This window comes from Nyctibius grandis, chromosome 1, assembly GCF_013368605.1.
Source record: "Nyctibius grandis isolate bNycGra1 chromosome 1, bNycGra1.pri, whole genome shotgun sequence".
NCBI lineage: Eukaryota > Metazoa > Chordata > Aves > Nyctibiiformes > Nyctibiidae > Nyctibius > Nyctibius grandis.
Genome location: NC_090658.1, coordinates 33371349 through 33387053, shown reverse-complemented (window position 1 = coordinate 33387053; position 15705 = coordinate 33371349). Strand labels below are relative to the sequence as shown.

General features: G+C 40.2%; 1 protein-coding gene across 1 annotated transcript in view; it reads right to left on the bottom strand.

Annotated features, from left to right (window-relative positions):
* MOCS1 (molybdenum cofactor synthesis 1) overlaps window positions 1–15705 on the bottom strand; it is a 32258-nt gene that overhangs the window by 14572 nt on the left and 1981 nt on the right. The window contains 3 exon segments of the mRNA XM_068405402.1: window positions 3086–3250; window positions 8106–8273; window positions 8957–9089. Of these exon segments, the coding sequence (XP_068261503.1) occupies window positions 3086–3250; window positions 8106–8273; window positions 8957–9089 (466 nt within the window).

Sequence of the window (15705 nt, the reverse complement as noted above, 5' to 3'; positions counted from 1 at the left end):
TCGCAGGCTGAATGTGGCAACAGAGAGAAAGATACACTGCTGTAAGTACATCCCAGAGCCACCAATGGGATCAAAAAGCGCTGCAACAGTTCAGAAATCCTTGTGTGACTTCAGGATTGCAGAAAGGTGAAACTGAACTTAACTAAAAAGGCCAGGAAGCAATGATCAGTGAGCAGCAGATCAAAAACTCTGCATGTTTGAATACTCGCATGCTTGGGCTCATCTCGCTGTACAGGTATGGAGCAGGATTACAGCTTGCAATGCATCTAACTCAATGTCCTTCCCAGTTCTGCCTCTTACCTCCTGCCATGCTAGCACAAGAGCGTGGTTTAGAATAGCTATCAAAAATATCTACAAACAAAAAAAAAGTAAGCTATTCTGATTAATAACAACTATGAACTTGCTTTCACTAAAAGATTTTGTGGGCAGGGTGATTATTTAAAATAAAAACTTGTTACAGTAAAAAAATAAATATCTGTAACTGCATTTCATATTGTGATGTTAACTGTGTTCTGTTTTTTCTTTATGAAAAACTGTTAGGAGTTCATTTGTATTGCCACATTCATTGAAACATCCCTTCTAGATCAAAGTCCTTGTGTGGTAATGGAACAACAAAAACAACAAAACCAAAGCATTTCAAAATGTTACAGCAGAAATTAATATTAGATGTCATTGTGTCAGGAAATATTGTCAAGGCTCAGAAGTTGTCTAAGTTTTTGTTTGACATTTCAAAATGACAACCCTTCTCTCCCACCCAATGAAAAATTTCAATATTTTCATCATTTTAGATTTCTTGTGAAATCATAACTTTAGCCAATTTTAAAGCACAAATAACCTTAGACACATCCAGAACAATCCCATGTAGGACAACACCTCCCAACATTTAATCCTTACAAATAGGCTTCAAGCCAATGTTTAATGATTCAATTACAGTACAATATTATCTCATTTTCCTTGTACTGAACAAAAAAGAAGGGACAGGCTGCGAAACAGGTTAGACCGGCTACTTGCAAGAATGTACTTTTCATATGTTCATCACTTAGGATGTGGTAGATGAGGAGAAGTAGAAATATTATGGTCCTCTAATGTGCTTTCATTCATTAGTGAAATCTCTGATCATCTCACAGTCATTCCTTCTATCCCAACCATTTGGGAACAAAAGCAGGTGTAATGCAGGTCATTTGCACCAAAGATACAAAATTCCAGCCTTTTCTGAAAACCCTAGAATGAGTTTCCAGAGCAGCAGAAAAATTGATTCCAAGTTTCTTGAGTTCCTGGTTTGCTCCATAATCAGATGCCACCTTTACTTTCTACAGAAGTTACCAGCCTGTTGGAGACCAGGAATCCCTCTCACCTTAATAGAGCTATATCTTGTCACACCCCTGGAACTGCCACAGGAGACAGGGTAGCACAGTAGGGCAGGCACTTTATTCTCTGCTCATTCCATACTTGGAAATCTCCTATTAAATAAAAAACCCTCAAAACCAACAAAAAAGTATTTTTACATAATTTCGTCTCTTAAAGAAAAGAACCCAACTCAGTATTACTATTTTTACCTGATCTCCACTTAAAAAAAGTTATCTACAATTTGGACACTTTATTCTCCTCCTTAAAAACACTGAGTTATAGAAACTGCTCTATTCATTCCCTATGCTATTCAGATGAGCAATTTCTCTCTTTGTGTTTAAAGACCTTTTTTTCTTTAAAGGGGGAAGAGAGGAAGAGAACATTTACATAATTAAAAATTACCCTCACCCTCCAATAACTTTTAGTTTACTTTATAAGCAGCACATTCCTAACAGCGTCCAATCAGATATGAAGAGCTGTAGCCATATAATTCAGGAAGCTGGAGGATTGGGTTTGCCCCTTCAGTAGCAAAGGGCGGGCTTGTTTCCAGTGAATGTCACAAACCAGGTAATATTCAAATGCTGAGAGCAGAAGGACAGAGCATAGTCAACACCTGCTTGTGATCAGATACTCTCAGGTACTTCTCTGGGAGCCAACTGTGCCATGACACAACCAGATTAACGCAATAGCCTGTGCTGGAAGGATAATGCTCCAGTCAGATTTATGACAGGAATAGATTTCTGCACCATGATGTAGAAACCTGAATAAGTGCTCCCAGAGAGACCTTAGACAAGGACATCTTTCTGCACCTCCCCAGCAGAACTCTGATTTGATAGTGGAGTTGTTCAAACTTTGGAATTACTTCTCACAGCATCCCAGATTTCTACCTCCCTTGCCCTACATTTATCTTACACTGTTGCACCATCTAGTGGCTACGTGGAGGTTTTGTCTGAATTAGAAGTTCACAGACTGCCAAAGTTACATGACTGGACAGAAATAGAATTACACAAGACCAAATCAGTTTTAGGTGAGAAGGAAGCCCAAGCATGAAATTGAGCTTCATGATGAGCTTTAGGATTCATTTAAAGAAGAGTCTGTAACACTGGGCATCATCCAAACATTTTTGAAACTTCGGAATTACAAGCTCAATTGGACAGAGATTACAAAACTAGCACCCCTCCTCAAATGACCTCAGGCACGGTTTATGTTTATTCCTATTAAAAAGTAGTGGAGGTAAGGAACATCACTAATCACAAGTGAGACCACTGGTAGCATGCCTCAAATATAACTTCCAGAAACTGCTGCTACTCGTGACAAGTTCAGTTCTTGTGGCATCTTAGTCCCCAGCTGCTATAGCAGGAACATCTGTTTTTTTGAACAGTATTAAAGAAAAGCAGCACACGAGACCAACACAAGGTTTGGAGAGTCCTCTTGAAATCCATGACTAACCAGTAATCAGCCAGTTACTGGCAGCTGTAGTCACAGTCCCACTGATGGTGCTGAGCTGAGCATCTTCTACTCCACCAGCTCCAACTAAAGGGGCTCTACCTGCCTAAGGGTTGTGGAAAGAAGGAAAAAGAGTCACTATCAAATAAGCTAGTTCAGACTACTTTTCCTAGCCTCAGAAGGATAGCAATTCATTCCCCTCCCAAAGTAACTTGAGTATGAAAGACACACAAAACAACTCACAAAACTACTGCAAGTATTAATACAGTTGCCTTTGAAGACAAGCCTGTACCTTTCCTCCGGACAATGAACTCAAATTTAGCTGGGACCAAAGTATCCAGACTAATGTTAATGGCATTCAGTCCTGCCTCCTTCAGTCGGGGCAGCAATCTGGTTAAGTTGATCCCGTTGGTTGTGACAGCAATGGTTTTCAGCCTTTCTAGCTTGTACAGTTGACCTACAAAAACAAAAAGTAAAAAGAACACTTTAAAAGAAGTTATTCAACTGTAAATTACACAGAAAACCCAAAAGAAGATTTGTGAAACAAACAAAAAAATATCACTGAGGGTGTGAGGAAAACATTGACAGTTCAGTGCTTCAGCCTTCTTCCAGCTGTATTGGTTTAAGAGACCCATTTTAGCACAAATCCATTTCAAAAGGTATGAAAGACAGCAGTTTATTGCAAGCAAAATGGGTTAAAAGAACACTGAAAATGCACATTTTGTTCTCCATTTCTTAGAGTAAATAGCTACCTTATCATTGGAAGAAGGCCTCTGATTTTGTTTACCTTCTTTTCCTCAATTCAGCTTTGCAAACTGAACTCTGTTCCACAATAGTAATAAGCAGCAAGCCATCTCTTTCACATCTGACACCTGAACTAGCTGTGTTTACCTAGCAACATTTATCCTACTGTGCTTTACCAAAAACCAGTTCTAACCCAGAGGTCGCTGCCAGCAGCAGGGACTTTAAACTGCTGAAAGAAATACCACATATACTCCTAACTAAACAGAAAAAGGTCAACATATTAGACCATTACAGAGAATCCAAGGCAACAACATCCAAGGGACAAAACACTTGCACTTGACAACTGAAATATTTTCATCACCCACAGTGGCGGCCCAGTTAATTGAAGAGGGCTTATGCAAGATACTAAAAAATGGCTAACAAAAGAAAACCACATAAGAAACAGTTAACCTAATGAGATTAAGACTTAGAAAATAGCTGCCTCCTCACAAGCCAAATGCAGAAATCCTCAGCATACCAGATCTCCAGAGGGCAGGCTTTCAAACCTCCAGTTATCAGTACAATAACAAATAGGAAAAAACCCTCATAAATCACTTGCAGAAGCAGAGCCACGGCAAAGTCATTTTTCTTTCCTTATTTTCCCTTCTCTCATAGTCTCCACCCTAATTAGTTGAGAAATATTTGAAGAACCCTTACTCTTGAGGCAGCTTTAATTACAGCACAAATATTTCATAGTCCCTTCTTCCCTCTCTGTTTACCTCTATTTGTTCATGTTGATAAGGGCTTTACTTCTGCTTTATCTCATTTCCCAGCTATTCTCAAAATATTCACCCTAAGCTGCACACAAAACTCTGTAATGGGACAAGCCGTGTCACACCAAAGATGCTGAAGCTTACAGCAGCAGCATTATGTAACATGATTAGGAGCCCTGTAAACGCATTTGGAACCTGAGGCTGTAACGAATGATCAATGTTTAACAAGAACTAGATTTTTCTGGCATTCATCTCTCAAAATTCCTGACCAGGAATAACCTTTTCCTAGGGGATGAGTTCTATTGGCCTAAGTTTGCCAAAAATTACTTAACACTAGCTACCACTAGCAGCCTAGTCTTTGTGAGAGCATAAGATACACACTGACCCAGAGGATAGCACAGGAACACCACTACTTTTATTTACAGCCTCAGAACACACAAAATGCTCAACCTCCTCACAACAGAGAAAAAAAGACTAGCTGACATACAGGCATCATTGCTAGAAATGTAAAACGCATGAAGGCATTGAATAAAACCAAAGCCATGCTGCAGCCTAAAATGGAAAAATTAAAAAAAAGTAGCACCAGCTGATTAGGTCAGCTAGTGCAGGCAGCAGCTGCTATCAATGTATCTTCCTCATCAGACAGGACAAGATACAGGACAAGGCACCGGAAACACACTAATAGGTGGAACCACCTGTAACAACAAATTGGATAGAAGCCAACTGTGAGAAATTAGAGACGGAGACTTAAACACTAAGACCAACAAGTTAAAAAGGACCAGTTAGTATACTCTGCCTTATTTGTGCAAGCTAAGAAGTTGCACATTTGCAGTTGCTTGGTTTCTTGGCTTATTGGCCTCTAAATTCAAAAGGGATTAAAGAAATTTCGTAACTTTGTAACTCACCTTGTACCTGTACTAAGTCTGTTTACTGACCTTCGGTCACTACTTTAGCAACAACCAGCACAAGCAAAGGCAACTGATAAAACTATCAAGTGGAAAAGGAAACAGAACAGATGCTGTAAAAACTTCTATGTTAGGCTCAAGCCATCAAGTAAACCCTTTTACATTTACTTTTTCCTTTAGGATCAGGAGCATCTTCTTAAATAGACAAGTTTCTTACATACTCTCCTCCAGTCTTTACCTCAATAGCACTTCTGATCGAGTCCAGAAAGGTATGTGTATCTCCCAGTACATGAATTAACAAGTCTACCCTGCACCACTTCACTCTTGAAATGTGTATGTTGCTATAAAAAGCCATCCAATGGTCCATCCTCACCCCATGGAAAGTTAGTTGGTCAGTGGAGATGAGTATTTCTCCGACTACTAATAATGAACAGCTATCACACAGTTTATATCTGGTGCTAATTTAAACTTTGAGTATCCCAAAGGAGATGGATTTTATATTTCACAATCAGCTGCTTCAGAAAAGTCTCAAAGGTATGTTTTCAGCAGTCCCCAGGACATGATTTAGCTTTCAGCAATTGTTAGCTGCTAAGTCATAGTTCATGTATGTGTATGCATTAAAAGAAGATTTGAAATAACCTAAAACACTGTAGCAGGTCTCTGAATAACATAGTCTCCAACAGTAGCTTCAAATCACTTTTGTTCATTGAAACAACAAAATGTTTGAACTTGAGTATTAGAAAAATACAGTAATAGGAATCCAGCATTAATATTTTTGAGCTTTACTGCTTTTTCACAGACCATTTATGGTTAAGAGAAAGGTTTGCTGAAAACAAAACTATCTTAAATCTCAATCCTATTCAGCACCTGGTATATTGTAGACAGCTTCTATAAACCATCTAGAAATCCAGACTAACTCTATCCCAGCCCATACCAGTACATTGTGCTAAGATGGCTTCAATAAAGGTACCTAACTCAAATTCCGCAGAAGACATTTTGGGCTTGTTTTCCCTTCAATGAGTTTTTCCATAGTTGTTACACGTGATCTATTTAGTTTTGAGACTTTTGTCTTAATCCCAAACTTGTGCACCACAAAGTAACATCAAAGCCTGAGAAGACAAAAAGTGTTTATAAACTTATTTGCCAGTTTTCAATATGCATAGAAATAAACAGCCAGGCTAATACAAATTCATGACAGAATGAACTAATGCAACAGGACAATCATCTTGACATCCATTACCTTTACCCCAAGATCACTACTCTCGTCATCCATTAAAATGATCACTATGAATCTGTCAAAGTTCAGCTGTGAACAAGAACACAAGCAGAATAATGAAAGCCCAGTGGTTCAGAAAGATCCATCTCCCACTTTCAGCCACAGAAATAAACCTTTGAGAATTCTATCGCTGCAGTAAAACAAACAAACAAAAAGCTTTCTATCCTTCCACTATCAATACTTCAGAATTGCAGCAATGCAATAATTATTTTGCAATGACCTGGCTACTCACTTACACCCACATCAGAGTAGCTGTGTTCAGTATAACAAGCCATCAGCTCCTGCAGATAAATCAAAAAGGTACGTACACTAGGAAAGAAAAAGATGATGTTGTTGATTTCAACTCCTTTTCATGCCAATACTATATGCTGAACTGTAAAGCTTTATTGTATTTTAAAATACAGACTATTTTATAAATCTGCTCCCCTTTTGGCTGGCAAAAGACAGCAAAATAATTATATCTATTATTACTAGAAATGGGGAATGCCGTCTTGAAAGAAACAGGTCTCCTGAAACGCACATAGCTCTCTCAATCCTAAATAAAAAATAACCTATCATGCATGGGCAAAATGCCCTAGAGAATTCCAGAGTTCCAAAAAGATGAAGTTAGTGCAGTTTCAGGACTCCTCACAATCAAGGTTCAAGGAGACCCAAGCCAGTTTGCTCTAGCCATACCTTTTCCGCCTATAAACAGGCCAGATCTACATTCTACACCGCTCTGCTGCTTCCCTTGGAGAAGATCGTAAAGGTCTTCCAAATCCTGAACAAAACAGAGTAGGAGCAGAGACCAATGGTTTTCTGCAAAACTCAGCGTATCAGCAGACAGTTACTCTACTTTCAAGAGCTTCATCTTCCATATTAACCCTTTCTTATCTTCAGAACTTATAAGAGTATGCGTGCAGAAACAGAGAAGTTCAGCTGCCTGCAATACAACAAAGTGCACCTACCTACATAGCCTTAATCTAATACATTGCCACTACAGAAAGCTATTGTAATTTTCATACCATACGAGACTTTGGACAGGGAAAAAAAGCACCTGGCTCAAGGGAAAAAGACAGGCACAGTCAGTCAACACAATATCAATGGAAGGAGATAGACTTCTAAAAATTACCCAGAAATTTATCTTCCATTGAAGTACTAGTCTTCAGCAATAACTGTACAAACACAGGCATTTCCACCATTCCTTATTAAATACAGACAAGCGAGTGACATCTGTTATCAAGGAAAGAAAACAAAACCACAAAAAACAAAACCCTCCAAAAATCCAAAAGACCTGTTTTGTCTGTAAGCACATATCAACTGTTCCACCCCAGCGAGGACCTGGTCACATCAATTCTTGACTTTTCACCTGCATTATTGCAAGCTATCCTAGTAGATGTTGAATATGAAGACAATGCTAAGTTCAGCTGTCATAATATGAAGAGATATAAGTTCCATCCAAGAAGGAGAGCAGAACTGGAAGTTTTCTGAAAGGAACCATCTTGCATTTCACAATGTTGAGGAAAAAGCGCCGTCACTTAATGTCTAATTATTCTTCCGGTTGCTGGACTCTATTAGTTGATAGTTATAAGCGTAGTTCTTCGATCTACATACAGCGAGTCACTTTGAAACACACGGTATTTATTAGGAACTCACCCACAATATCAACCACATCGGGACGAATAAGTGGCTCTCCTCCTGTCAGTCGGATCTTCTCTACACCTTCTTTCACAAACAGCCTGGCTAGGGTGATTATCTCCTGAGCAGTAAGTAGCTCTGATTTAGGGGTCAGCTGAACACCTTCCTCTGGCATACAATACTGACCTGATGAAACAAAGAATACAGAAATACATGGGAAAAAAAGTAACCAGCAGCAGTTAATCTAATATTGATGGGCAAAATGAACCAAGTGCAACTGTCTTTAATGGATGTCAAATGACTCTGCTTTTCTGAAATACAGATAAGATCATACACCAAATCTTACAAGCAATCTCCTAACAATTTCCTGTTTTCCTTCAGACAAAAATCCAAGACTCATTTGATGGGTCTCAAAATTAGAATGGATCCACTTTGAAGGAAAAGCTAATCTTATTTCTATCTAACCTGCATTCAAACAGAGACACCAAACTGAAGTGGCAAGCACTGGGACATTGCCACAAACTTTGCAGATGTAATTGTGGGAATGCCTAGGTATGAGCTTTCATGCTTAGCACACACTTTGGGTATGGCATACAAACCTCCACAAGCACCATCATCCAAATCACATCAAGTCTGATGAAAGACCTGTCAGTCCTACCTGTCTTTGGCAGATCCCTAGGCCTGCTCCTGCTTCCACATCCCACCAGCAGCTCAGCCCCAAATCAGTCTCTATCTATCCTTTACCATTGCTTTGTAAAGACAAGAAACAGCACAGGGCCAACACAGCAGTAAGTACCCTAACTCAATTCTTGGCCTTTGCACAATATGGTGCATAAGAGCTTTGCGCAAGAAAGCAAACAGACGCTTACATCTGAGGTTGCATTTCTCAGTCAAAGAAATTCGCAAGTAGTTGTGCTGACGCCCAAAGCTGTCCGTCAAAAAAGCAGAGAAGGGAGCAGCATGTTCCAGTAGAAAGCGTCCTCTTCCTGAGCTTTGCAATTCCTGTAATGAAAACAAGCAAGTGCTCAATATTTGAATAGTTATCCTATTAACTTGCTGTATAAATATTAACTTTGAACTCAACTGATAATTATTATTCCATTTTTCCCTACAGGGACAGCTGCACAAGAAAAATCCATGACTTGCCTTTAAGGTCAAAACTGGCCATTTATTGATTAAGTTTCACACCCTCCTTAATTCCATGGAGCTGTACTGAAATTTTCCCTGTGCATTTTAAGCTACAGCCTCTTTGCCACACGTGCTTCAGGCTTTTTGTGCAGCATAGGAGGCAGCTTTTTTCAATTGCGTGTCTCCACTTTCCAGAATCAACGATCCAGGACCACCCAATCTCACTACAGCCCTCAGATAAATGAGATCATATAGAAGGATCCCTCCCTGCACTTCAGTGCAAGAGAACTAAAAGTTGACGGAACACTGCATCTCTGTTTGTGGCCCTAACAACTTTTATGTGCAAGACAACAATAGCAAAACCAAATTACTGCTGTGTACAATTATGTTTCATGATGTCTGTTTCAAGAACATCTCCAATAAGGTCTTCTTGCCCAAATCCATACAACAGAATACTTCCAAAAAGCTTGTCTCAGTTAAAAGATGATAAATGATACAGGGCACAGTGGGACTGGAAGAGAAATGTATGATCCTGAACACTCCATCTGTTCAAGCCTGCATAAAAAGATTCAGAATTTTAATAATGTCTTTATTAACTGTCATTAAGTTAATATTAAAAGGGATTTCTATTTGCAATTTTGGGTTGTTTTTAAAGCATAGTGTAACATATTCCAGCCAGAATGAGGGCTGATCACTTTAAGCATCAAATGAAATATCCCAAATTAGTAGCTGCTACTGGAAACCAATACAGTTCAATTTTATACCAAGCACCTTTAAAACATCACTACCATCAACACCAGAACACTGTTGGTTATAGCAAGGTCTGAACACAGGGAGTCCCACTGCCTTTAGCTCATGACTTTCAAATTACCATGTTATATGTCTATTTTTCTACACCTGTAAAGCACAGCTGAAACCACTCTGCTGCTTTTGGAAAATATTTCAATACCTTAAGTGAAATATACAGTAACTGAACCACCTCTTATCACAGTACTGCAGAAAAGCAAAAGTTTACCAACATACTTTAATCAGCTGGTGGATATTTGGTTCAGGCACTACATACAAACATCCACAAACAACATCATCCAAATCCTAGGCCAAGTCTGGTGTCTTTTCATCTACTATATCACAGTTAAATTAACATTGCATAGAAGGCCAATTTAATAATTCTGACAGAGGCCACCTGCATAACATCAGAAAAGAGAGAAAACAGAATGAAAACAGTTAAAGGAACTACCTTCACTGTGCCCTTGTTAGTTAACCACATACAGACACTTAATAGCCAGCTAAGAAAACTGGAAGAAAGCTAAAGGACTCCTGGACATGCCGTGAACTTCATCTGCAGTGAAAAAGCACATACAAAACCATTTCTGGATATGTGGTGTTCACAAAGTTAAAAAAGTGAGAGGGAAAATAATCAGCTCCAGAATTGTGCCTCAAGTCAAAATCATGCTCACTAGTCTTGATAGGCTGCAGCAGGCAAAGGATTAAATAAAGTTTTGACATAAATTTGAGATGTAGAATGAGGAACTTGACAAAATGACACATTAGCTAATATTCAATCTGCTTAACCCAGCAAAAATAATGATTTCCATCTAGTGAAAAATACACCTGCGAAATCTCCAGATATACTAAAAGGTGTATGTATGGGACGAAGCCAAGGGACTGGGCAGAAACACATGTAGCCACGGCCATCATCTCCCTGGCTCTGGTCATCACTAGTAGTAACCATAGTAGTTAATCCTGCACAGTATTTCCAAACAGCCCTAGCAAGAAGCCTGGAAATGGTCAGCTGAAATGCTGAACGACCCAGGTATGCTTCCTCAAAACATTTTATTCTGAAAGCATTTGTAAGAAAGATTTGGGGGTGGGTGGAGAGGACACCCTCAGTGACCAGATCAGCCTGACAGCAAAGGTTATCTGGGGAGAGGCCCAACTTCAGCCATCAGCAGCTGCAGCAATTTTGATTCCAGCTGCGCTAACACCACGGCTGCTGCTAAACTTCTAAACAGGAGCAGTCTTTCTTGGCAGCACGATCTTTCCATCAGCCTTTAAACAATCCACTACACTTCTTTATTCAAAAAGCTTTGTGGTTAGATAAGATGATCTGTAAAAACATCCCTGGCAGTGGAGGGGGGGTTAGAGAAGATAAAGGTGACACAAAGTGGCAGATTTCAAAGTGCACAAAGTGTCTATTTACCCCTGATAAAACAGCAGTACTAGTTTCCACGTAATTACATTTCTGCTGGAAGAAAGAAATCTCTTTCTGTTTTGAAACGGCCACAACAGCAGAGGGATAAGGGGCACAGGGCCAGCCCTCCCCAGGCCTGGCCTTCCCTCCCGGCGGCACCAAAGGCGTCAGTGACGAGAGCTGTAAAAACCGTCCCGTCCGCAGCCAGGCGCACTGCTCACGCTTACACACATTCCCGCATCTCTCTCTTCTCCAATGCGTACAGAAGAAAAAAATCATTTTTTTTTTAATCCCCCCGGGGAAATGCTCCAGCCTGGGCACCTGTGGGTTGTTTGCAAACTCCGCACAGCTTTACTTTCCCCAGGAAATCCCCAAGCTGGGAGCTCACTTTGTGAGAAACCCTGGCTCTGTTGCACTTACTGCGAGAGTTTCTCAGAATACAAACAGGGTTAAGTCAAAGAGCCCAGCTAAATATTCACACTTCATTTCTGCTTCTTCCCCAATTAGAAAACTCACCCCTGAACAGACTAAACTGTACTGCCAACTTCAACATAAGTTCTTTTACATAAAAATGCATAGTATGCTTGCTCTTAAATTTAACCTTTACAACGATTGGTTCCATTAATTTTAACCTTATCAATATTGTTATTGTAAAACCATCATTGGTTAGTTCTACTCTCTTGATTGGAAACTACCTCTGATATTCAAATCAGGATGCAAAGGGTAAGTGGGTTTCCAAGCAGCATAACTGGTGTCTGTGACGGTCTCCTTAGTTTCTTAAGCAAAACATAGAAAACTCCAGTAACTTCCGGGTGAGGTTTCTCTGGTTATCTATTTCAAACCTAACAGCTACCTATGGTTGCCTGTTTCAAACTTAACAGTGCCTATGGTTACTTATTTCAAACCTGACTCTTCTATATGATCAAATCTTGATTATTTTATCAGAACATTTGCAACAAAAACAGCTCTGCTTTCTGGCCTGGTTGGATTTCTGACGTTCTCCTTCCTATTTTTTTTGAAATGTGTTCACATTTGAGAAGGAAAGCACTCCCATGCTTATTAAAATTATTTTAGCCCTTCTTGTAGGAGCACTCCTCTCCTGTTTCTTTCTCAGTAACTCATTTTTGCACCTTTTTCAGGAGCAGGCTTCCTTACCCACTCCACTTGAAGACAGAACACTACAAACCTCCTGCCTCCTCGGTTTAGAGTGCGCATTACAGGGAGGAAAAGAAGGGAAAAGTTGTCTTCCCTGACTGAAGGGAGGCAAGAGAGGGAGACTTTAATGATTGTATCTAATGGATGCCAAAACTGTATACTTTCTTTGCAAGGACAATAATATGCTTAAAGTAATTTCCTACTTTCAGGAAGGAGCCACCACTGGAGTGGGATGCAGGAGACAGCGGTTCTGTTCCCAGTCTGCCATCCACCTGCATGGCTGTTACAGGCAAGGTAACTAAAGTAAGAGGACTTACTGGAGGAATAAAACTGCCCTTTATTAATTATTCTAAAGTGAATTGTCAAGAAGCAGCATTTAAAGAACAGGCACTCAGCAGACAGTTGGTGTCAATATACTTTAAAGTTCCTGTTGGAAATAACTAACTTTTGCTCTCTTGCTGCAAAATAGTGCGTGTTGGGATAGGGAAAAGAAAAAAAGTTTTCCAGAGCTACTAGAGCTTCTTTCCATGAACTTCTTGTTGTTCACAGAGGTGACTTTGTCTGGGAGGAAACAGTGACTGGAGATGGAATTTTTAAGCTGTTAGTTCAGTTTCTGTCCAGTTTGATGTCAGCAAGGAGGAATTAGGAGACACCCAGGAGGAGTTCAGTAGCATCAGCTTGTGCTCCACTGGGAGTGGATCCTGTATTACCAAAACTGCCACTGCACCCAGCACTGCTCACATTTTTATCAGTTCCATGGGGAAGGCCAAATATCAGAGATGGAAACTCAGCTGCCTTCCTGGTAACTCAGGGCAAGGATGAAGCACTCTCTCAGGTAGTTGTGTAGGCAGGATTTTCTGAGGGGGAAGAATAGGATGAGGTTAGACCTAGTCACTTGCAGCCCATCGCTTGAGAGCTATCAGAGCAGGGAGAAAGCAAACACTGCCTGGTACAGTTCCCAGTCTACAGGGAAAGGGTTATTCAGTTCCCTGCAGTTGGAAAAGATGTGTGGCTGTTGGTATTTTAACATATCAATGCCCAACCACAAAACTTTTTCACTTAAAAGGGATGGTTATAATCCCCAGGTCCCAGCTCCCCTCTCTCCATAGTTGACAGGAGACACTTCTGCACATCAGAGGAGTATGCCCTGTCACACAGTGTGCTTTATCTGATCCGTGAAAAAACACCTTCACTCTCCAGGCTGTCAATCCCATGTTCTATACTAAAGAATGAGGGTTTAGATGACTGGACTTAGCACCTATATTTTGACAAGCTGTCAACCCTTCAGACCTGCCAATTCACCTATGATTTCCAGGAGAGCTCTTCTAACAATGCAGCAAAATTGGAAGCTGTCACCAGAGGTATAATAACCACCAGGAACACCACAAACTGACAGATACTGGAAAGGCTCAGTTAAACACAGGGGGGAAGAGAACTGAACTTTTCTCTATTTATCAAGCTGAAGATCGAGTACTATACTTGCTCTAGCTTTCCACCTTCACCTTACCCCCGGTGACATTTGTACACATGAAACAGTAATGCTTGCAAACATTTCTTCTGCACAGGCCTCGGGGATCACCACAGCCTGTGTAGTTATGACACTGTTAGCCTTGCTCCTGCACCCTCTGACTCCTTCAGCTCCTGCAGTCCTGTTGGGTCTATGCGTCCGCGCTGCAGCCCCACTGTAGTACCTAACACTGCTGCGCCAGCATCATGGACACAACTCAGCAAAAGCTCTTCAGTTTCATGCCTCACCTTTAATATCCTAGCCGTAGGGAAGTGGTGACATAGTGTCCTTGTTCAACCTGGAAATTAGACAACCACAGAGGCTGAAATGGGTCTAAGTAGGCCGAGTGCCAGAATGAGGTCTGAGCTGAGAAGTCCAAGACAAATGTTTTTCAGAGGCCTCCGCAGCTGCTGCCCAACAGTTGACCCCAAACAGCAGGCTACAGTTCTGCTTACTGACACAGAGCGCACTGCTCACGGACTTTGACCGCTACCCACAAAATGGAGTGTCAGGACACAAGAGTTTCAGACATGACTGGCCAAGAATTACGGCCATATGAGGTCTTTTCTAGACAAGCTGGGCTCTCCCCTTTATCCCAGTGGTGAAGACTTCATTGAGGCCACAGAAAATTTCAGGTGGTTATGTTATGTTTGAATTACAAGATCTACCGGAACAGATGGAGGAAACTGCAATGAAACTTTGTATCAGGATGCTTAAGACCTTTACTGGAAATGATACATCTAGAGCAGGATTATAAAAAAAAAAAGATTTCTAATTTCCTTAATGTTATTGCTCTCAAGCCTCACTATCTTAAAAAAGTCCTCTCATCTTCCCTCTTTGTTTCAAAAAGCCGGTGTTTTTGCATGTAAACTTCCAGCTTACAATTAAAAAAAAAAAAAAAGTACAAATTCCTTTGTCTATTGTACTGGAAAATACACAGTTTTGTAGTAGAAATATGTAACCTATATGATTTTTTTTTAATTCAAGAATATAATTTGGATATGTATCATCATGTGTACAAGATAGTAAGGTGGCATCAGGCTTTCCTTTGTTAACTGTGAATTAGTCAAGAAATACTTGTACACAACCAAACAAGCATGAAAACGCTGCTTTGAGAGTGCCTGTTGCTACCTGCCCATATCTAGTCTTAGAAAAAGGGACTCTACCCTGTGCAACATGGCAGTCACATCTCCGAGACTGACAACTGTATCTTAAACACTAGATACAAACATGCTCAAACATGTGGACTAGCCAGTCCAATAATAATCTGATTAAGTTCTGGGTTTTATTTACAAACAATTTACTATCAGCTTCCCAGGTATATCTGATTTCACCTTCAAAACTGACCTAAATGTTCACAGCTTCAGATTTGCCCAGTCAGGTTAGCTGGTCAATATCACTTCACTTCTATAACTATATCCATTTTTACCATGTATTTCATATACAGAACATTAGAAGGACTTGATGGACATTCAAACCATGAATAAAAACTACTGTTTCTCCCGGGGGGAGTCACTTACCAAGCATTCATACAAAGTGTTATTACAAGTAGCAAATGCAGGATACAGAATGGATAGCATGCACACATTCTCTCACTGTCTCAAAAAACAGCACGTAGGAATAGGCTAAAAAGGCCG